At 39.7% G+C, this 24,540-nt stretch overlaps 1 protein-coding gene across 13 annotated transcripts in view; it reads left to right on the top strand.

The window, feature by feature from the left end:
* Positions 1 to 24,540, top strand: part of FMN1 (formin 1) — a 429,856-nt gene that overhangs the window by 166,088 nt on the left and 239,228 nt on the right. For 12 of the 13 annotated variants that reach the window (XM_042989251.1, XM_042989244.1, XM_042989245.1 and 9 more), the window contains one exon: positions 18,253 to 18,314. In XM_042989251.1, the coding sequence (XP_042845185.1) occupies positions 18,253 to 18,314 (62 nt within the window). Of the gene's footprint in view, positions 1 to 18,252; positions 18,315 to 21,669; positions 21,720 to 22,545; positions 22,634 to 24,540 lie in introns of those variants that run through there. The other variant, XM_042989255.1, reaches the window with a different exon arrangement.

The following is a 24,540-nucleotide window of genomic DNA, read 5'->3' as shown; positions in this document are numbered from 1 at the left end:
CTGATGAGTTGGTGCCATTAGCGATGGATTTCAGGAAACCACTAATTGGTGTGGGTCTCCCGGAGAGGACCGTGTCTGAGTCAGATCTGCTTTGTGGAATGTGAATCCTGAGGAAGTCCATGTCCTCAGGCTCAATAGCGGCAGATACTCCATAATGCTGGCTCCTTCTGGCGGTGATGGCAGAAAGCTTAGGTTGGTGTATCATGATGTTTTTTTGTCCTTTTCCATGAATACTGAGCTAGTGTGGCATTAAGAGTGGAATTTATAAGCAGGCTCTCTGGTTGCAAATCCCGGTTGTATTCCTTATTACCTATGCAAAAGTGGGCGAGTACTTAATCTGTTTCTTGCTTTACCTTTGGGGACAATAATAACAGTACCTCCCACATGAAACTTTTATGAGGATTAAATGACTTACAAATCTATTTCACTTAACATGTGATACACATTTTCCAGTTCTGAAATTATGGTGTGTTTTACAATTGATGACATTTTATAATTATTGGTAGCATTTTCTTCTTTCTTACTGGTACATAAATACCAATGAATCTTAGAACCAATGGGTGTCTTTTTTTTTTTTTGATGTTTATTTATTTTTGAGACAGAGAGAGACAGAGCATGAACAGGGGAGGGTCAGAGAGAGGGAGACACAGAATCTGAAACAGGCTCCAGGCTCTGAGCTGTCAGCACAGAGCCCGACGCGGGGCTCGAACTCACAGACCGTGAGATCATGACCTGAGCCGAAGTCGGCCGCTTAACCGACTGAGCTACCCAGGCGCCCCAATGGGTGTCTTGTATTTGAGGAAATATGTATTAGAAAAGCATTAAACATGGCTTGGTAATAGGAAATGCTACATAAGTGTTATCATTTATTTGGTTTTATAATCACAACCAGATCCTAAAGATCCCACTAAACCCATGAGGATATTTTTTACTGCAAGCTCGTTATCCTTGTACTGTGGGAGATCTTAGAAGTAAAACAAAAATCTAGATAAGTCAGAATATCAATTCGTAGGGAGTCATGTGATCTTTTGGTCCTTTGTGGCTTCAGGGATGTATTATGTGACTTTTAAGGCTACCTTTTCTTGTTATACTCCTCTCTTGACCTCCCAGGTCATACCCTCTACTTTCCTTTAATGACCATGTAGATAACCATGTGGACCATAGCTGGTTTGTATCTCCACGTGGATAATCCATTTCAAATCCTGGCTTCACTCCCTTCCAGTGGTATTCTTTTCCACTTCAGTCAGCTATACTCTATATCCTCGACCTTATTTTTATCCAGGAGAGCTTTAATTTTGAAATTGAATGATAACCTCTCCATTTCTGTCCATCGCTTCTGTCATTCCAGTTTTCCCCTCAGTTCTCCAAAAACACAGATGCCTTCTCTTCCCCAGGGGCTTGACTCCAAACATCTTTATTTGTGTCCATCAGCCTTTCCTGTCTTTACTTCCTTCTTAGGGCATTGAGATTCTGTCTCTTCAGTCACATTCTTGGTGACGTCCTTGATTTCTTTATCACTTTTTGTAGCACCCAGCTGATAAAACCCCAGCCCTGGAGAGATTCAAATATTTGTTTCTTCCTACCACAATCTGGGCTCCAGAAGCTGTTGGGGAAAATAATACAACTGACTGTCCAGGCTCTGCCACTGTGACCGTGGTCTTTGATTGCAAACAGGACCTCTATGCTGTCTCCTAGCTCTGATCCATGTTCCTGGTCTGTGCCCTTCTGTTCGCAGCAGGTGCTGCAGCAAATACTTGCCACCTCCTCCAAAACTTCTAGTTCTTTCCCTCTCCCTTTGCTGTGAACGTTTGACCTCATTTCAAAGCCATAAAAAGCCTTCAAAGTATGGTAGAGAACATAATAGAGGTAGTCAGGAAACCTGTCTTCTGCTGAATAGCCATGTGACTCCCCACCCTGCCCCCCAGTCTTAAATGTGTTTTCACCTGCTGATGGAAATGCTCCGTGCTATATAGCAAATGAGTCATTTTATTTGAATATTAGATTCTTGCCATGTACTTGGAGGGATGGAGGACTGAGATTCTTCCTCGGAGATTCTGTGACTTTATGATTTAAGTTTGTCTCTTAAAACTAGCTTTCCTTTGCAGAAAAAAAGATTACTTCTGACAGTGTTATTTCTTTAGGTGAAACATGAACATTCTCACTTGTCATAAAAACCAGGAAGCCGTGTGTTCCCTTTTGTGATGGTCAATTTATGCTTTTTCTCTATTATTTTTGAATTTGTGAAAATTTCTTCGTGTGGTTTGACCTATCATTCTAGCAGTAAGGAAGAGGAAAAACTCAAGGAGTGTCTGCTTCCTGTAATAATCAATCGAGACTTGGCCTTGAATCTCAGACTTAGGTTTCGGAGAAGAAAGATGTGTTTCCTAATCAGGTGCTGCTCTGAAGAGTGGTTCGGGGCGTGTTGGCCTTGCAGCCCTGAGAACTCTGCTGCCAGACAACTGAGTTAAGCATTGCTATGAAATGAGCTGATACCTTCTTATGCTGCCCAGATGGTGCATTTCTAAATGATAATCTGGCAGGTTACATTGGGATTTACCAGTTAAGGGGGATTGCGTAAAAGATCTTGCCTTTTTTACGTCTATTTTTTCCCATCTGCCATCCCTTCTATGTGTTCCCAACATTCGCACATTGTTTCTGGATGCTAGAATTTCAGGGGAACTGCAGTACAGCAAGGAAGAACCTAGTTCCTATGTAGTAGCTCTTGGCTCAGTACAGAATTAGCTTTTGTGGCCTCATTAGCTTGGAGGAGAGCTTGGAGTTAGCAGCCAATGGAAGAAGATGCTTTTTACAGTCAAGATCGATGTGGCACTTTCTAGCCTTGCCAGACATCATTGTTTGGGGATAAACTCACAAATGCCGTGGTTGTCCACCTTGGCTGTATATCAGAATCGCTTGGAGTGCTGTTAATCCCAGTGCCCAACATGCATCTCATACCAATTAAAACTGTCTCTGGGCTGGGAACTGTGCATAAGTAGTTTTTAAACCGCCTACATATGAGGTGATTCTATTACATAGCCAAGGCTGACAACCACTGAATAAGGCTTTATGGGGAAATTAAACTGGTTGGCTGATGGACAATTTTGGCATTCCCAAATGAGCTGGTTGTATCTCCAGTTTATCTTTGCCTGTTTTTACTTCAGTAACCATGTAGCAAGATCAGCGGTGGTCAGCTGTGCATGACTAATTTTCCAAAGTGTGTAATAACCCATGAGTAGTGACTGTATTTTGCCTGTGAATCCCTGTAAGCTTCTCTTCATATGCTCCCGTCAATGGTATTCTGAAGTCTCCACAAGAAGGGAAAGTGGGTGATGGATGTATTTGTGTGTATGTGTCTTGTCTCTATTTTAGTATGTTAGTGTTTGCTCTATTTACTTTGAAAACTCAGTAATTGACTTCCTCATAACTTTTGGTGAGAAATTATGTCAAAAGATATGAGATGTCTGGAACCAGCGTTTCCGGCTGGTGAGAAGACTGGCATGACAGTTTCCATCTGTGTACATACATGGTCTCCCAACTTCTATAAATTCCCGGCCCTTTGAATACAGTTCCCACTACAAACGCTTCGAGATCCTAAAGTAGGATTGCCAGATTAAAATATGGGATACCCAGTTAAATGTGAACTTCAGATAAACAATGGATAATTACTTCATATAAATAAGAGTTAAATATTACATGAGCCAGACTAAAAGATTATCTCTCATTTATCTGAAGTTCACAGTTAACCAAGTAGCCTGCGCTTTTATTTTCCAAATCGGGCAACTGGATGGAGGTGTGGGCTGGATGGAGGGCCAGAGCATTACCCAGTTTTTCTGGGCTGGGCCTCCTTGATGTGACCTTGCCTCTTACCACACTCCTTCAGAGAAGCTGCCGCTCAGCTTTCCAACCCAGACTCTTAATTTGCTGTCTTCCTCTGTGTCTCATAGGTTTTCCCACCCCTGGCATTAGGACTGAGAGATGGAGGCTTGAAAATAGCCACAAAAAAATCAATGATTAAATTCTGAATGGTAGGAGCAATGTGAGTGAAGACCTTAAACCTCCAGGCAGTAAAAGCCCTGTGGCAGGTGTAGTATGTTGCATTGGAGTACTTTTCCACCATTTAGGACTTGCAAGTGTCCCGTCTCCCTTAGAAACCTGGGCAGGAGGCCTGGCCTCCTGGGTACTTGTCTGGCCTGGTTTACTAGAAAATTCCACTCTCAATCAAGCTGAAGCTGGCTAGCTTTCACCTGCCTCTCCAGAGACTGACCTTCACCTCTGTCTCCTGAGGTTCGTTTTGTTGGCCTGAAATAAAGGGCTCTGTCAGTTGAGGCAAGGCACAAGGTAAAGAGCCTGGAACTTCTCGTAAAGTTTTCCATCAAGACAACTAATGCTTACACGTGCCACATGAAGAGAGGTGGGGTGGGGGGTGGGGGTGGGGGCAAGGAGCCTGTGTGTATTTTTCCTCTGGCTAGTACTTTGTATATTCATTCTGTTTGAGGTGGGCAATTTTTCTCACTGACTATAAAGCTCAACCTAATCTTACGTGCACAAAGTCTATCTGTGAAGTTTTGGAGGTGTTTATGATCATTTATACAAGAAATCCTGAATCACTTGAAACTAATACAAAAATAGCAAAAAGTATGTATTTGTCTACCATCTATATCTAAACATTTTGCCAAAATCAGACTTTGAAAAGACAATGTTGAGGCCCCTCTCATGATCCTCCTTAGTCCAGTTTCTCTGTTTGTCTCCCCAGAGATAGCCACTTTCCCAGAATTTGTGTGGGAGTCACCACACTGCAGAACTACAGTAGGTGCCATTCACAATCAGCATGTCTGTGTGTTCCTAGGCAAGGTGTAGCATGGGTTTTCTAAACCTGGACAAACGCTGTTAGTGTAGGGGCGCCTGAGCGGATCAGTCAGTTAAGTGACTCTTAATTTCCATTCAGGTCATGATCTCATAGTTCCTGGGTTCGAGCCCTGTTGTCCAGCTCTGTGCTAACAGCATGGAGCCTGCTTACGATTCCCTCCCTCCCTCTCTCAAAATAAATAAACTGAAAAAAACGGTATCAATGTATAAATTTTGACAATTATATTATTGTAAATAATACCAGTTTTGTTTCTTTTTTCCTAATTCTGCATCTCCTATCTCCCTGCCTTGTCCAAGACCTCTAGCATAATGTACGAAAATAACAGTGACAGTGGGCATTCTTAATCTTGCTTCCTGAAGTTGCACCATTACATTTGAAGTTTGCTGAGAGTTCTTGAGAGATACCATGAATTTGATTCCCTTCTATTCTAAATCGACAGTTTTTTTTTTTTCTTTCTAAAATCAAGAGTGAGTGTTGAGCTTCATTATTGTATTTTTCTGTGTCATCCATACGTGTAGAGATTTTGAGATACGGTTTTTCTCCTTTGGTATATTGAGGTAGATGTCATTGATAAATTTTCAGATGACATATAATTCTTGTGTTCATTGAATAAAGTCTGCATTGTTGCATGGTTTATTTTCACAAATCACTGAATTAGCTTTGCTAATTTTTTTTTTTTTTTTTTTGGTGCATCCTTTTTGGGGTTTTTTTTTGTTTTTTTTTTTTTTGAGACAGAGACAGAGCATGAACAGGGGAGGGGCAGAGAGAGAGGGAGACACAGAATCCCAAGCAGGCTCCAGGCTCTGAGCTGTCAGCATAGAGCCTGACATGGGGCTCAAACTCACAAACTGCGAGATCATGACCTGAGCTGAAGTCAGACGCTCAACCTATTGAGCCACCCAGGCGCCCCCATCCTTTTTGTTTTTAATTGCATTATAGAACGAGAACATGGTCTGTATGATGGTATTACTTTGAAATTTTTAAAGAGATTTTCAATATGAATCCTCAGTTTTTGAAAATATACGTGCCTGCAAAGGATGCATATTGTTGATTTGTTGGGTTCTGGGATATATTAATCAAGGTCGTTAATTGTATCAGTTACTGTTTTTATCTGCTTGATTTATCAATTTATGATAGAGGGATATTACTTATCTCTTATTTTACTTGTCAGTCTTTGCTTTAAATATTTTGGAGGGAACATGTTAGTTCATTTAAGTTCATGATGATACCCACCACCTAACTTAAGAAATAAAACTCTGTAAGTACATTTGGAGCTTTCTTTATGCTCTTTACCACCCCCCCTTAGGTGAAATTGTTTATTAATCCCATGCACTTCTTTATACTTGGGTATAAAATCCCAAACAATATATAAAATGGTTATGTGTTTTAAAAGTCAGGGGCGCCTGGGTGGCTCAGTTGGTTAAACGTCCGACTTCGGCGCAGGTCATGATCTCGCAGTTCATGAGTTCGAGCCCCACACCAGGCTCTGTGCTGACAGCTCAGAGCCTGGAGTCTGCTTCGAATTCTGTGTCTCCCTCTCTCTCTGCCCCTCCTCCTTTTGTACTCTGTCTCTATGTCTCTCTCAAAAATAAACATTAAAAAAAAATTTTTTAAGTATAAATGGCATCTTACTCTGTGTATTTTTCAGTGACTTTTTCTCTCAGAATTATTTGTTAGATGAATCTGTGTCAGTATGTATAGCTCCTTATTCTTTCACTTTGATGTTGGCATAGTATCACTTTGAATATAGCATTCAGTATTTGCTTGTCTGCACTGCTGATAGAAATTTAAGTTTAGGGGCACCTGCGTGGCTCTTTCAGTTGAGCATCTGACTTTGGCTCAGGTCATGATCTCATGGTTCATGAGTTCAAGCCCCACATCAGGCTCTGTGCTGACAGCTTAGAGCCTGGAGCCTACTTCAGATTCTGTGTCTCCCTTTCTCTGCCCCTCCCACTTGTGTGCGCATGCTCTCTCTCTCTCTCTCTTAAAAATAAATGTTAAGAAAAACATTTTTTAAATTTAAATTTATTCCCATTTTTCGTAGTTAGAAACAATGTTTTTGTATATGTTCTTTTTAACATTTGTGTTCATATGTCAATGTTTCACTAGGGATAAACCTTAGGTAGAATTTTTGGTTTTATTTATGTATACCTTTAAATTTAATATTGACAAAATGATCTATTTAAAGCAACTGTAACAATTAATACTCTCATCAACAGCGTGTGGAATTCTCATTCTTCTTTCTTACCAGCAGTTAGTATTAGCAGACTTTTTTTTTTTAATGGTTCTGAATCTGATGGGTGTGCCATAGTACCCCACTGTAGTTTTAATTTGTACTGTCTTGAAGACAAGTGAGTTTGGCCTTTTATATGTTTGTTAGTTATTTGGAGCTCCTCTTCCATGAATGTACTGTCTATTTGCTTATTTTTTATGACTTCTCTTCTTATTTCTTTCTGGTACTTGGATGTTAGTCTTTTGTCAGTCATATGATTTGCGCATGTCTTTTCTCTGTGTACAGTTGATCACTTTCTAGTGACTTCTTTCAACATCCATCATTTTTGGTAACTAACAAAATGTTTTTAATGTTTTTTTATTTTTGAGAGAGAGACAGAGAGTGTGAGTGGGGAGAAGCAGAGAGAGAGGGAGACACAGAATCTGAAGCAGGCTCCAGGCTCTGAGCTGTCAGCACAGAGCCCGACGCAGGGCTCGAACTAACAGCGAGATCATGACCTGAGCTGAAGTCGGATGCCCAACCGACTGAGCTACCTAGGTGCCCCTACCATTTTGGTAATTTTGATGAAACTGAAGTTTTAAAAAATGTTTTGTTCTTTAAAACATTTTTCTGGGGGTGCCTGGGTGGCTCGGTCAGTTTAGCATGGACTTAAGCTCAGGTCATGGTCTTGTGGTTGGTGGGTTCAAGCCCTGCATCGGGCTCGATGCTGACAGCTCAGAGCCTGGAGCCTGTTTCAGATTCTGTGTCTCCCTCTCTTTCTCTGCTCCTGCCCTGCTCACACTTTGTCTCTCTTTCAAAAATAAGTAAACATTAAAAAAAATAAAATTTTCTGAGCCCCAATTTTCCTTTATGCTTTTCTCTTAGGCTTTTCACATTTAGATTTTTAATCCATTGGAACTGACTCTTGTGTATGGTTTGAAGTATGAATACTTACTACATTTGGTTTTAGAAATAATGTATCCTTTCCCCATAAGTTTCATTGTACCCTCCAATCACACATTCAGTTTCCATATGTAAGTGGCTCTATTTAGAGACTTTATGTCCTATTTATATGGTCTATTTTGTTGTTTTTGTACAAAGTTCCTTAATTATGGCTTTTTTATTATCCTTTTCTTGTTTTATGCTGCTGTTTTAGTTATTCAGTGTTATCTTTTATTCACAAATTATTTCTTTGTGCCAGTTTATCCAGTTTTTAAACATATAATTTCAGTGAGTACACCACACACACACATATGTAAATACTTATAATATACACACTTAAAATACACATGCACACATATATGCACACATATATATGTAAATACTTATAAATTCTTTAGTTACCTATTACTTATATAATTTTTCATAGCGTGCTGGTACTATCATCGTTTACAATGGTTGTTTATCTTGGTGAGGATTCTAAACATGGCAAAAATATTTTGAACATGTTTAATACTTAAAATTTGTGTTGTGTGATTTCATGTTTCCATACTTGATTTTGTTGCTCGTGTTGACATTTAGCTTTCTTCACATGTACCAGAGCCTTGTTTTGAAGGCTCCTGGTCTATAGGTTGCTTTAAAAGGAAAAAAAGAAGAAAGAAAAGTCCTCTCTCCCCCTTTACACTTGTCTATTTTGCATTTGTCTCACCTGGTCTTTGCAAGGCCTCCAGACCAGAAGCTGGTCTTACGGTGGTGTTTTGGGGTTCCCAGTCTAAAGTGGATGAGAGGAGATGGATGCCTGTTGCAGATCTGTTTGCTGGGGACAGGGGTCAGCAGGGTTTGCGTCTGCTCTTAATCCCTGTCACTATTCTCTAGTTCAGACCCGCAGACAGCAGATGATAGCAACTCCTTCTGTCTTCTCTTTACCTACCATCTGGGAACCTCTCTCCCCTTTTTCTAAGCTGCAAGGCTGGCTGGCTCTGCTTTCCTTCCATCCCCCATTCCTCTGCAGAAACCTAACTCTCCAGGCCATCCTGCCTGCCTCTGGAACTGGGGCACAGCAGGCCCAGAGCTTCAGGCCCAAAGCACCACTTGGCTGTTCTGCTCCACTTCTGTTTCTCCAAGATGTTACTCTGTTTTGGTTCTCGCCTGTGACTTCTAACTCTTGTTTTATATTATAGATGTCATTGTTATGCAGGTTTCCGAGGGATTAAAATATATGAACCCTGTAACAACTGGAAGTCTGTTGGGTCACTTAGCTTTTTGGAAACGTAGTTGGAAATAACCCTTATTTGTTCCAATTTTTCTCATGTAGGTATGTCACACGAGCCCATCTTTCGTAGTAAAGAAAAGCATTTATTTCACATCTCTGGTCCACCCTCCTCCCTCCCTACCTGCCCACCTCTATGGAACCTTTCAGATGTTACTATGCCCCTGGTAGCCAAGTGTCAAGTTTAAATATGAAGTATGGTGACTGCCACCTACTGGCAGTCATCAGGTACTTTCAGCTGTGGCCTAAATTTTATTCTGACAAGTATGTGCTTCTGTAGATTTGTTTCTTGGCTTTCAACAGAACATAGATACAAAGGGAAATACAAGTCTTAGGGAACTTATGTTCCTGGAGTTCTAAACTGCTTAGCATCTCCCCTTTAGCAGAATGGAAAATAAAGGTAACAGAAGATCAAGTGAAAAGGCAAGTTATCCAAGCACTTGGAGCCAGAATTTGATTTAGTAGATATTGTCCCCATGGTGAGCTGTTACCTTGGGCATCTGGGTAAATTCAGTTCACAGAGTAGCCGTGAATTTGCTGACCTTTGTACCTATTTTATACCATCATCTCAGGGCATAACAGCTCAATTGTGGAGTATTAAAGAATATACATACCTTGATTGCTCCCTACCTCATTTTCCTCTTCCCTGACGCCCTTTCTGTCTCAATTGGTTAGTGAGACTCCGCCCCAGTCTCTACAACAGTATGAGTCTCCACATAGTAAATTTGGCTGGAAAATTAGCATATTTATCAGCTATTACTGCCATAATGCTGTATAACAAATCGTGCTAAACTCTAGTAGTTTTTAGTAACAACTTTAGTAATGTATTCGCATAGATGTAAAGATCATCTGTGGTTCATATGAGCCTGAGCAGAAAATGGAGGTGCAAGTGGATGAATATTTGCTGAGTGGTGTTCCAACCTTTGATGCCTACATGTAAAATAAATGAATGAAATCAATCCTTTAAAAGAACAAAAGCTCCCTGTGTTAATAATTAAGTGTAAGTGGAAAGCAAGCTTCTAAGACATTTCAGAGAGGTGCACCTGGATGTGCACTGTTCATTTTCTTGTACCCACTGCCTAGTTCAGTGCCTGGCTTGTGGAGATACTGAAGCGCACGAACTAAGCTACCAGGCTTAGTGAGAAGCTGGTGGGCTTGGAGAGTTGGGTTATTTTTCCCATCTTTTCATACTGCCGTTTTTATGTATTTGTGGGAGAAAATCCTAAATGCTCTTAACCAAGGAGAGCTATTGAAAGTTACAATTCCCAAACTCATGAGATTTCTCCCAGCTATTGTCCAATCATGTATTTTTCTGATAATGGAAACTAGTCCTCTCCTTTTTATACATATATAGAACAATATAATAGCTAGATTCATTGACTATTGGGATAATTTCTACATGGCCTCATCCTTTTTGAAGAGGTAGGATGGATGTCTATCCAAAATTTGATTCAGATCCATTCAAGACGGATGATTCTACACATACATACACCATGCACAAAAGAGGGCATGAAAAACTTTATTGACTAAAATAATGAGACTTCTGGGGGAGAGCAAGGCAGGCCTCTGAAGTTGGCTGGAAAATGCCTTCAGAGAGGAAAAGAAGGAGACTGGCTTGGGGTTTCACAGTGTTTAAGGGGATAGGGTTGGGCTGAGGATCCCCACTTGTGGGCAGTGGTTTGTGTGGTTCTAATTTACTTAGTGTCAAAGAGTTTGTATTTAGACTGTCCAGATGTGGGGAAGAGGGGAATAGGGAGAGTTAGTATCAGCAGTCCAACATCAAAAAATATAGTTGGGCTCCTTATTATATACTTACGCTGTGATTGTTCAAAGCCCACTGATAAAGAAGTGTTGTGTTGACATTTCAGGTGATGTACCTGCTGGCAGCTGTTGACTTTGATTATACCCAACTTTTGCTCTGGACTTAACTGACTTTGAATCTTCCTCTGTTGTTTTTTATGGATACCAAGGCAGCTATCCCTTTCCCCAACTGCATAATTACTAAATGGTTTATAGGTACCTGGAGAGGAAACAAATCTAGAGGACCTACTGTGTACCAAGACGAGGCAGTACACTTTGCCCTCATAAGCACATTAAATATGAGAGCTCAAATTTGATTTTATTCTTAAATATTCATGTAAATGGTCTGTGCTTTTGCCATCTATGACCAGCACCAGTTAGAGATGGTTGGGCAGAGTTTCCCCATTTGTTTGTGGATAACTTTGAATGTGTATTCATCTGTCAGTAATTACTATGTTTTCCCAAATGACATCCTTGATGTACCAGCTCCATGATTTGGAGCGTACATTTATACCATTCTTACTATTTTAAAAATTTAAACTTTTTCGTGTTGTGTGGGGCTTTTAGCGTGAGTAAAAGTAACTTTAACTTCAAAAGCAGTAGTTCTCAAACTTTAGAATGCATCCCGATCACTTAGGAGCCTTATTAAAACATCCTCTGCATTTCTTACTGAGTCTGGGTTGGTCCTGAGAATTAACCTTTCTAAGAAATTCCGGGTGATGTTTAGTTCCAGGGACTAAATTTTGATCAACCTAATCTTATATCGGTAATATTCATGAAATCATGGGTTTTATGTGCTAGATTGATTTTTTTTCTAACATATGTTAAAATATTCAACTGTTAAAGTCTAGCTGTCTATTACCAAAAGAAATGACCTCACTGGTATGCATGTAAAGCTTTGAAAACACTGACTAAATATTCTCCAAGTATAATTCTGAGGAAGCATCCTTTGCCTTTAAGATTGAAGGTGTGTGCTTAAACTTGCGTGTAGCAATGTGACGCAGTGGGTAAAGCCACTGAAAGGCAAAGGCAGTGTAAATTAGAATCCGTGAACAAGAAGAGAGTCATGGTTCTCACCCATGAGGGAGATCAGGAATTCTCTAATTCCCCAACTCTGTCCATAACCCAGTTCTTCCAGTGTGCGTGCGTGCGTGCGTGTGTGTGTGTGTGTTTGTGTGTGTGTAGGTAGGAAGGGCCTTGGATACACATGACAGAATATAAATGAAAACCAGATATAATCATAAACTGACAACTGCAGTTCTGGAAGTCCCCATAGAGAAAATAGATGAATCATAATCACATCACTTGATGGGACTAGCCATTGTAACTCACACTGTTCATGGTAACCCCAGGCTTTTCAAACCTGCCTGGGATTAATAATATCTCAGGCCCCTTTTAAAGATTTATCGAGTTTACTAGTGATTCTTCTGATCAGATGAAGCCAGCAACCTTTAATTTAATTACCTAGGAACTTTGAGTTTTGGTTACTCTTGAAGCTTACCCAACCATTAAAACAACAGCAGCAAACAAACAACAAACTGTGCAGGGTAAATGTCACAGGCTCTTTGGGACTGAATGAACTTGTTGGCACTTAACTAGCGTGCATTTTGGGAAAAGGTCAACCTTTGTACCTCAGTTTCTGCAAAACGGGTCTTGATATGGCAGAATCTGCCTTGTAAGTGTGATATGAAGGTGAAATACATTAATCTGTGTAGAGTGCTTGGAACAGTTCCTAAGAAATAGCATTCTGTTACCTGTATCCGTATATAATTAAGAGAAAGAAACTCATTGGTATGAACGGTAGCGCTGGTCACTAATGCCTCCCCTGTTAGCGAGATCATCTTTAGTTCTGTTATTGGTCAAATGGAAGGCGCAGCATTCTAATGATACCTGGCAGAAAGGCTGTTTTCTTGTGAGCTGATAAGAAAAAAAAAAAAAAAAAAAGAAGGTTTGTGCTGCAAAAGGGATCCATACTAATTAAGTATGGATCTAGACTAGAAAGTATTTATTTTTATGGAAGGAAATTTTTTAATGTTTATTTTATTTTTGAGAGAGAGAGCGAGAGAGAGAGCGAGCATATAAGCAGGGGAGGGGCAAAGAGAGGGGGAGACACAGAATCCAAAGCAGGTTCCAGGCTCTGAGCTGTCAGCACAGAGCCCAATGTGGGGCTCAAAATCACGAACCGTGATATCATGACCTGAGCTAAACCAACTAAGCCACCCAGGCTCCCCTATGGAGGGAAGTTCTTATATATTTTTCCCCAAATGTTGAGTCCTGCCGGTTAGGATCCTTTTGCCTATTTCTGTCTTTTCATATAATGTATTATTTTCTTAAATAATTTTTTTTAAAGAATGCATTACATGTATTACTCAAAAGCTTCTTTTTTTTAGGCTAGATTAATTGAATTTTTGTTAATTTCCTTTGGGGCTAATGTAGCTTCAAAGTGGTCTGCTTTTTTCAAGCCCTGATACTCAAAATCTTAATTTCTCCTTTTCACACACTATTCCCAGAGCTATAGAATAAAGGTGAAATTCTCTTTTTAACAAAAACATCCTTAAATCTTGATTTGAGACCTCTGCCCCACCATCCTTACCTGCAAGAGACGGGAGCTCTACTCTTGTATTTGTAAACTCAAAAAATGTGGAGGGAGGGGTCTGCCACTAACAAGACATATTTGAAAACCACCAACCTAGCTTAGACTCATTGTTCTGTAACCTTTATATTCTCTTAGCATTCTCTTGTGAACCCTTGACTCAAGCCTTCTACCAGTGAAGACGTTAACTTCTTCCTTCTATATCTCGCCCAGAGATCCTATTTTAGCATCCTTGTCAGTGATGGGGAGGTGTTCTTTTGCCATTTGTAACACTGGGACCATTGGCAAAAATATTTAAAGAAGGATGAATCATGGTTTACTGGGTGTTAGCTTTGCAATGGTCTCCTTCATCCATCTGTAAATTAGTCACAACTATATCTGTCACACCCTTACAGGTACAATTTACACAAAATGAATCATTTCAAAATATATTCTGTGTAGTTTCTATTTAGAATGTAGATGTTATTTCCAAGGGGCATTGGTTTTGCAAGAAGGTTGGTTTAGCTAAAATTACTTTGCGTGCTTTGTAGAGGCTTGGGATTGATTTTATTGTTATTGTTATTATTATTATTATTATTCTTTTTTTCTTACATTGTAATGTTAGGTGTACATAAAAAAATGATACAAAAAACATAGGGGTTAAAGAATAATTTTCCATTGAACACTCATGTGATGCCACCTTGCTCATTCATACCCCCACTCAGTTCCTCTTTTCCGGGATCCCACCATTATCCTGACTTGTGTTACTATTATTTGTTTTCCTTTTATAGTTTTTTTCATTTATGCGTAGCCAGGATAAGGATTGTTGGGTAGGAAGGTATGAGTAGCTTCAATTTTATTAGAAAATGCCAACTATTTTTTGTAATGATCATACCAGTGTGCACTCCTTCAAATTGTGTGAACATTCCGTTGTTCCACACCTCCACCAACACTCAGTTTTGTCAGACTTTGACTATTCCTGATTACTAATGAAAATGAGCACTTTATAATATATAGTTACTTGTGTGTTGTCTTTATAGAGTGCCTATTGACCTTTTTTGTCCAGTTTTCATTTTCTATAGTTGTGTAGGATACACGCACCCACACACGCCCACGCTCCCCACACACTATATCTTTGATTATTTGTTTCAAGTGTCTTTTCCCTCCCTTTTTGCTGTATTTTGATGAAAAGAAGTTCTTAATTTTAATGTAGTCCATCTTATCAGTTTTCTTTCCTTTATATTTAATGCTTTTTGAATCTTAACATTTTTCCTAACCTAATTATAAAACTATTATGCTATATTGTCTCATTAAACATTTGTAATTTTTCTTTTTACAATTTAGCTTTTAATCAACTTAAAATAGGTCATTACCTAGTATAAAGTTGGGATCCAGTTTTTGGTTTTCCATATGTCTATCCATGTTTCCCAACCAATAATTATTAAAAACAAAAACCAAAAAACAAAAAACTCTTAGTGTAAACAAAGATCTTCCATGATATTTCTGTCCTATCAAGTGACCATGAATTCATGGTGTCTTTTTGGGCCCTTTATTCTACTTTAATTATGTTGTGATAATTTAAATATTTCCTATTAGATTGTAAGGCAAGCTGTCTTTATATTTTCAAGTTTCTTGGCTCTTACTGCCTTTTTGCACATCTGTGTTTCAATATAAATTTTAGAATTAACTCCTTAAGTTAAAAACCCAAAACCCCTAGAAATGTTTAACAGGATTGTACTGAATCAACATCTTTACAATATTGAGTCTTATCAAAAACATGGCTTGCTCACTCTGTATTTCTTGGTAATACATTTCAACATGGTGTTTCTATTTTCTCATGAGGCCTTACATATTAGGTTTTTCTAAGTACTTGGTATTTTTAGGGGTACTGTGAATGTTTTCTTTTTGAAACTGTTGATGGTATCAGGATTTTTGTATGCTGATTTTATATCCAGCAACTTTACTAAACTCCTATATTAATTCCAATATGTTATCTGCAGGCAACCATTCAGATTTTTCTAAATACATGATCATAGTAAATAATAGTTTTATTTTTTCCTTTTTATATATAAACGTGTGTGCATGCGCATCCGTGTGTGTATGCATATTTTCTTTTTTCTTGTCCTGAATCTGCTAATACCCTTAGGAAAATAACAAATAGAAATAATAGTAACAGAGGCACCTGAGTGGCTCAGTTAAGCATCCAATTCTTGATTTTAGCTCAGGTCATTATCTCACAGTTCATGAATTCAAACCTGGCAGCACAGAACCTGCATGAGATTCTCTGTCTCCCTCTGTCTCTGCCTCTCTCTTGCTCTCAAAAATAAATAAACAAATAAACTTAAAAAAAAACACAATAGTAGTAATAGGTGTTCTTGTGTTATGCTGAATCTCCTAGGGAAAACATTTAAAAGTAAAATATTTGATACAGATTTTTTTTAATTAACATAGAATTAACTTTTTCTTTTTGGTGCATAGTTCCATGAGTTTTAACTTAGGCACAGATTCATGTAACCACCATGATAGTCAGGATAGAGAAAAGTTAAATCACCCCCTGAATTCCTTTGTGTGCTGCCCCTTTGTAGTCAAATACCACCCCCCTCCCCCATCTCTACCCTGTGGCCACTGCTGCTGTGATCTGTTTTTATCCCTATAGCTTTGTCTTTTCCAGAATGTCATATAAATGGAATTAAACAATAATAAGCCTTCTGGGGCTTTGTCACTCTGTACAATGTCTTTGAGATTGATTTATGTTGATGTATATATCAATAGTAATTCCTTATTACTGCTGAGTAGTATTCCACTCTATAGATAAACCATAATTTGTTTATCCATTCATCCTTGAATTATGTATGTTTTTTAGCTCTGCAACTTACTCATCTTTCTTGAACAAGAAAGCTGCTTAACTTCTCTGTGCATCAATTTCTTCATCATTTATGGGGATAACATACCTACATCATAAGGTTATTGGGGGGAGAAAAAATGAGTCCATATGTATGAAGTTCTTAGATGATGCCTGATACATAGTGAGCACTCAATAAATGGAATCCATTATTATGGTTTTTATATTGGTTCCATATGGTTTATATGGTTATTGTCTCCAATATTAGTAAAGATTTTGAGGTAGAAGAAAACTGGACAAGTTCAAGGAATAGCAAGAAAGCCAGGGTGCCTGGCAAAGACAGGGGGAGGTATATAGAGGCCAGGTCATGAAGGGCATTATGGGCTACAGTAAGGAGTTGGAATTTCACTCTAAGCCCATTGGAAAGCCTGCGATGAGACATGGTCTGGTTCATGCCTTTACTAGATCATTCAGGCTGCTGTGAGGAGAATGGGGTAAGGTGGTGGTAGTGAGGGCAGGCAACCTTTTTCAGGGTATTGCAGAGGTCCAGGGGAAAGATTGTGGTGGATACTGGTAGCTGGTGAGTGTGGGGATGGCACAAAGTGGTTTGATTCAAGGGATGGCTTTGATGTAAAATTCCCAGAACTTGCTGATGGAGTCACAGCTCAGTGTAACACATATCACATAAGAGCATTGGGGTGGCCATTTATAGTAACAGCAACACTCCTCTCCTGTTGTGGCTTTACCAGAGATTTCTCTCATCCATTTTTGAATTCACACCTAAGTTTTCATGCCTGATTTCTGAAATCCACTTGAAGAAAAGAAAAGTCCACTGCTTTTTTTTATCCATATATTTTTAATGACTTCTGACTGCTTCTTTAGTACTTACACTCACAACTCCAAAGACATTGTTAAGAAAACAACTTATCCCATGAAAATATTTCCTCATAGCATTTGCTTTGTGGTCCTCTACAGTCTGTATAACTCTGTGACCCCACATTCGTAGTCATTCTCCTGGAAATAAAGCTGTCCGAGCTGCTTCATGTTTAGCCAACGGGATGGTAGTTTTAGTCGTTGGCTGGAGTTCTGTGTACACTTGGGATTTCTTGTTGGAATAAACACTATTAGACTCAGGCTAAAATTGGACCAGAAATTTATTTTTGTCTTCCTTTCAACCTCAACTCACCCTGAGTTGAGAAAATTTGGGTTTTCTCATCCAAATGACAAATGGTCATGACTTTCCAAAGTGATCTAAAGATTAAAATCAGCCCTGGGTGCTTGCTTAGCCTAGCATTGAAATGGAGATTTTTTTTAAACAGTTAAAAATAGAGTTCTCTGATCTCACATAGAAAGTTTTATTTCCTGTGTGTCTGCTCTTAACACGTCTGTATTTGTTCTCTGTACTGCCTTAGCTTCCAACTCCTCCTTAAAGACAAGCACCTAATCCAGTCTTTATCTGGAACATGCCTCATGTTTGTTTGTTTTTTTTTTTAACCCTATCCTTTCTGCTTCATTTGGGGCTTCTCGTAATTCAAGGTTTGCCACATGGAAGGAAATTTCCTTTCTCTCCTGAGCTACTTGTCTTATCTTGCCCCAATTTTCAACATCTCTCATCAGGTTAATGTCAAACTGTGGCATTTATTTACTCAGTTTACTTGCAGGAGGGACTCTGGAGTCTTGGAGATGCTCACTTGAATTTTGTGCATAATTGTGTGCTTCTTTGTAATTGGCTTCTTTTGTGATCTTACAGAATACCAAGCTGCTATTTTACACTTGAAGAGGGAACACAAAGAAGAAATTGAAAACCTACAGGTATATCTCTTTGATTCTACTGAACTGGTTATGTGAGACTGATACTTAGTTTTCTCGTGTACTGAAGTAAATATTCCCCTTTTTGTTGCCTTATTTACCTAGACAGCATCTACAGCTGGCACCTGACAATGGGCACTGCGTTTATCCTGGGGAGGGAAGACTTGAACTCCATTTTTAATATAATTGAATTCCCATTTTTAAGAAATGCCACAAGTGTGTTTGATTGGGAAAAATATTATACTTGGAGAAAATATTGGTTGTATTTGTAAAACAAGAAACAAGATAGAGTATTTGGACTTATACTGTTCATAAGAGGTCTTTAAAAACATATTTTTTCCTAGGCACACTCAAGACTCTTGTTTGGCTTACTCCCATTCATGTATTTGTATCCGTCCATCTCAGGACATCCCTGCAATACGATGTCATGCAGATCAAGGCACTTAGGGAAGTGACCCTAGTAGGAGACAGGGTGTGTTGAGTCATCCATTTTCTATCCCCAAGGAGGGCTTGGAAAGTGCTGACTTGATCCTACTTTGTGGAGCCCAGAAAGACTGAGGGATTTACTTCCTCCCACTATGTAATTGTCATTTCCTTATGTTTGGTCCTTGCTTGCGGTGCCTATAACAGGAAGTGGTAGAGTTTTAATCAAATAACTAAATATTGAATCAGGCACTGATTCTAGTTTACTGATGGCTGGGTTGACCCGTACCTTAGAGAACAATAGCAAAATTTAAATAAAACTTGGTGTTTATTCAGTGCTCATTACTCGCTAATTTAATGAATTTGTGGATCAAATATTCTTCTTTCCAATAAGTGATAATGTGCTTTTTAAAATAACTGAGGCTGTGTTTTGGATTATATGTAAAGCCATTGCAAACAGCAAAAGAAACATTATTAAATAGGTCAGATGGTGTATAAAGTCAGCTCGTTTTAAGTAGTTTGGAAGAGGAAATGAATCCATTTCACAAAGAAAGAAACAAACAAACAAAAAAAATGGAAAAGTACCTCTGTCTCCTAGGGGGAAATGGAGGCCCTTAGCTCCTTTGTTGCAAAGTGCTCTACAGAGACCTCTCTTTCTTCTTCTTTGTTCTGGTGTGCAAAAGATTCTCAGCTGTCTCAGAAGAAGTGAAATGGGGATTAATTTAAGAAACAGATTGCTAAAGAGGGTAGGCACAGAAGTGACTATGTGAGCAGAAGTTTTGTGAAACAGCTCAGTTTTAAGTTAACACTGGCTTCCCCAGGTTGTAGGGCTTTGATAGCTAAATAATATTTACAGTAACAGCAGGCTCTTACTGTTTTTGAGTTCCTACTTTGTGCTAGGCATTGTTCTAAGTATATTACATGTATTATCTTGTGTTATTTCCACAAAAGTCCTATGATTTACATCTCAAACTAAGACAAGTTTGGAGGGATGCCTGAGTGGCTCAGTCTGCTGAGCATCCAACTCTTGGTTTTGGTTCGGGTCATGATCTCACAGCTTCCTGGGTTCAAGCCCCACATTGGGCTCTGTGCTGGCAGCATGGAAATTCTCTCTCTCTCTCTCTCTCTCTCTCTCTCTCCCCCCCCCTCTCCCCCTCTCCCTCTCCCCCTCTCCCTCTCCCCCTCTCCCTCTCCCCCACTCATGCTGTCTCTGTCTCTCTCTGTCAGAATAAATAAATTTAAAAAAATAAATAAATAGTTGGACAAGCAAAAGAGAAGAGTAAATGGAAGGGGAAAAGTATATTGGGATCATGTTTTCCAGTTAAAATAAAGGTTAAATCAGGATATGATCGACAACAGTAAAATTTTAAAAAATGTTCCTAATTATGCCTTAAGTTTTCTTTATCCATGAAAGGATTATCTGTTCTTTGCTTGGTATCAGTAAACTTAAATTCTTTTGTCCAGTATTTGTGATTCATACAAAATTGCTGAAACCCTGTGGCCATGGCACACAACTGCCCGTGGGGGGGGGGGGGCGGGCAGGGGCAGTGTCCCCGATCTATACACTTACCTGTGGTTTGGAACTATTCCATCCATCATAGACTGACAACCTTCAATAGGAAACTGACAACTCTTATCCCTGATCTGACCTAGAGAAGTGTTTGGGGGCAAACACAGCATTTTAAAGATTGAATTAGGAATGCACATTTTAAAATATGGAGGGGTTTCCAGCTGTTTCTTAAAAAAAACTAGAAAATCTGGCGGCAGCAGCTTACTTTTTTTCTTGCATGACTTAAACAGGCTGCAGTCGAATAAGCAGGTGCCTACTTCAACTGTGATACATGTTCTCCAGTTTGCCACTGTCCCCACTCTGGGCCATTTCATCTGCCTGTCCCCTCATCACTTTAATTAACCCCCCCCATTCTCTAGGAGCTGAAATCACTAGATTGCCAGCAACACCACATAGAACAGATGCGGTTGATAAAAGAGACCATAACCCAGCCTGGCTGTGCTTGTGTGTGCTCACCGAACACCATCTCTACTTGCTTTGTTCCACAAAGAAATAGTCACACCTGTTGTCATAGGACTAGTAGAAGATAGTGGGTGACCGAGCTGTTACTTTGATGTTCATTTCCTTATATGTCATTTCCATCCACAGCCCGCATTGTCCGTTAGGTTTCCTTTCTCCATTTACTGGTCATGGAGAAGTCACAGGTGTTTCAGGACTTCTTCAGCATGCCTTTCTAGAATAAGAAGGATTTCATGCTTAACATATACAGGAAAAGTGATTCATTGTGTCACTCCCTACAAGAATTGATGTGTATCACCTTCAGATTTTTTAGTTTTTCACAGACTTTATTAAAATTTTTTTTAACATTTATTTATTTTTTTTGAGACAGAGACAGAGCATGAACAGGGGAGGGGCAGAGAGAGAGGGAGACACAGAATCGGAAGCAGGCTCCAGGCTCTGAGCCATCAGCCCAGAGCCTGACACGGGGCTCAAACTCACGGACCTCGAGATAGTGGCCTGAGCTGAAGTCGGACGCTTAACCGACTGAGCCACCCAGGCGCCCCTCACATTTATTCATTTTTGAGAGACAGAGTGTGAGTTGGGGAGGGACAGAGAGAGAGGGAGACACAGAATCTGAAGCAGGCTCCAGGCTCTGAGCTGTCAGCACAGAGCACAATGCGGGGCCCGAATCCACAGACTGTGAGATCATGACCTGAGCTGAAGTCTGACGCTTAACCGACTGAGCCACCCAGGTGCCCCTACAAACATTTCTTCTATAATGACCTATGACTGAAAAATCATAGTAGGGATTTGATTAAATTTAGGTACTATGTGCCAACCTTTGTTTTCGGCATTTAACATTAGTGGTATGAAGAATAAATGTAGAAATATAAGCTAAGTAATAGATTTGTCACCATTTTACAGATAAAACATGAGGCTCCCAGAGACTGTGACTTGTCAGAAGTCCTAGACTAGTAAGTAGGGGAACTTGAATTTGAATCTACCTACACCTGTCTGGCTTTGAAGCTGTTACCCTTTATACTATTCAGTGCAGCATTAATGGAAAGAACATTGGATCCAGAATCAGAAGGTCTGGATTTGTGGTCTTAGGTCTGGGTGATGAACATTGTCAACTTCTGGCAATGCTTTCAGCCCATTTTCCTAATTTCTAAAATGAGAGACTAGGCCATATAATCTCTGATAGTGTCTTTGGATTTTATTATTGACCCCACCATACTTAAAAAAAAAAAAAAAAAAAAAAGTTCGGTTTATCCATCATATTGTCCATTCAGCCTTGGGGTTCTCCAATTCACAATCTTCACAATCTCTAAAACCCTATTAGTGACACACACATCCTTTATTTCTTTTTGTTTCTTTTGGAGGTCCCCCTTTCTAACATGCTTGCCTCTGTGGAGCAGTGTGTTCATGTTTCAGTAATACTCTGTATCCTAGCTTTCTAGTGCTTTTTCAGATGCATGACTCTGTGAGGGATGCAGCTTCTAGAATGGTAAATGAGCCGTCTGTAGGAGGGCCAGCTCTTCTTTATGACAGGAGTGAAGTGGGAACGTGGCATGGCCATGGCTTCCTTGGCTCTCTGCTTCTTCAATTTTGAAAGTTGGAAGGGGATGTGTGGGGGGGCTGCAGAGAGGGGGAAAATGCATGCCCTCTGTCTGGCTTTTCAGGAGCTTGGGATAATTTAAGAATGTTGTTTTTGATCATCACTTAAGCAATTTGGAAGTAGGTGCCATGGAAATGACTGGTTGTTTTATCTCTTTTTAACTAATGTTCTTTGTGTTGTAGGATAGAAGAAAGAACTAGCCAACATTGACCTTTTCTTTACGGGAACCCTTCTCATTTATCCCATTCATCACATGCGTAGTCCATAACTGAGGGGAAGCTTGACTGAGCGATGGCCTCTGGCAGGCCCCTGCTCATTGTGCAATGCAGTCACATTTCTAATATGGTCACTCCCGCTGTGAAATGATCCAGGGACAGATGCCAAATGAGACATTAACTTACATTGTACCTTGTTGTCCCCAAGAGAACCAAATGGTATGTTGGCCTCCATTAAACAAAACTTGTAGACTTCCTTTTCTGTCTCCAACCCACCCACAGGCCCGTTCCTAATAGTTTACACATGCTGTTGACACAAAGTTGATTACAAACTACACTTGAGCTGATACAGCTAAACTTATAAAGATACATAAATCCTGTGCCTTTTCCATTTGTTATGTTCTTTGTTATCAACATGATACATTTAAGTGTGTTAGTTCCTGGAGAATACTGTGAGGGGAAGGGAGTGATTTGTAGAGGGATAAACAAAAGCTTCACAATTATGAAATACGATGATTTTATTGAGCCCTCGTGGTATTCCCCTAAGTGCTGATATTAGTATAATTCATTACTGAGATGTCAAATAAGAAAACAGAATTTAAAATGTTGAGAAATATTTTAATTCACTGTTTCATTGTGGGTATATAATACACTGTTAGGCGTTCAGTAGATCTGCTGGTTTACCGGTGTTAAGATGCTTCCCGGGCCTTTGGCTACCTGGAAGCCCACAGGTATATTTGGAGTTTAGTTTTGATGGAAAACACAAAGCAATTAATTCCCTGGCCGACTTAGCCGCCCAGGAACCCTTTGTCTCAGGCTTCAGGATGCTGTATTGCCTGACATAATTCAGTTATTCCATCAAGTCATGCTCACTGAGAGAGGGACACTGGGTGCAGAATGAAGAATGTGTGCATTACTCATTTGTACCATTGAGACTGATGCTGGTTTTGCACACCTCCTTCATGTACCATCAACTCCAGTCATCCCTCTGGATTCTTAAATGATGAACATGAGTCACTCATGGGGGCCAAGACAGTTTTTCTTTCTTTGGATACTTTATATATATAAATGTAAATGTAAATATAAATATATACACACACACATACACACACAGTGTTTTATTAGTTTCAGGTGTACAATATAGTGATCCAACAATTCCATACATCACCTTGCGCTCATCACAAGTGTACTCCTTAATCCTCATCGGCTATGTAACCCATCCCCCCACCCCCCTCCTCTGGTACCCATCAGTTCTCTGTAAATAAGAATCTGTTTCTTGATTTCTCTCCCCCTCCCCCTCCCCCTCCCCCTCCCCCTCCTCCTCCCCCTCCCCCTCCTCCTCCATTTGCCTTTGCTTGTTTGTTGTGTCTCTTAAATTCCACATATGAGTAAATCATATGGTATTTGTTTTTCTCTAACTGACTTATTTCACTTGGCATAATACTCTGTAGCGCCAACAATGTCATTACAAATGGCAAGATCTTATGCTTTTTTTGTGGCTGAATATTATTCCATTGTGTAAATATACACCACATCTTCTTTATCTATTCATCATTCGATAGAGACTAGTTTGGCTATTGTCGATAATGCTGCTATAAACATGGAGGTACATGTATTCCTTGGGATTAGTGTTTTTTTTTTTATTTTTATTTTTTAACATTTATTTATTTTTGGGACAGAGAGAGACAGAGCATGAACGGGGGAGGGGCAGAGAGAGAGGGAGACACAGAATCGGAAGCAGGCTCCAGGCTCTGAGCCATCAGCCCAGAGCCCGACGCGGGGCTCGAACTCACGGACCGTGAGATCGTGACCTGAGCTGAAGTCAGACGCTTAACCGACTGAGCCACCCAGGCGCCCCGGGATTAGTGTTTTTGTACTCTTTAGGTAATTACCCAGTAGTGTGCCAGATTGTAGGGTAGTTCTACTTTTGACTTTTTGGGGAACCTCCATACTGTTCTCCAG

Source organism: Panthera tigris, chromosome B3 (genome assembly GCF_018350195.1).
Source record: "Panthera tigris isolate Pti1 chromosome B3, P.tigris_Pti1_mat1.1, whole genome shotgun sequence".
In the NCBI taxonomy this organism is placed as follows: Eukaryota; Metazoa; Chordata; class Mammalia; order Carnivora; family Felidae; genus Panthera; species Panthera tigris.
This window is presented reverse-complemented; position numbering and strand designations above follow the sequence as displayed.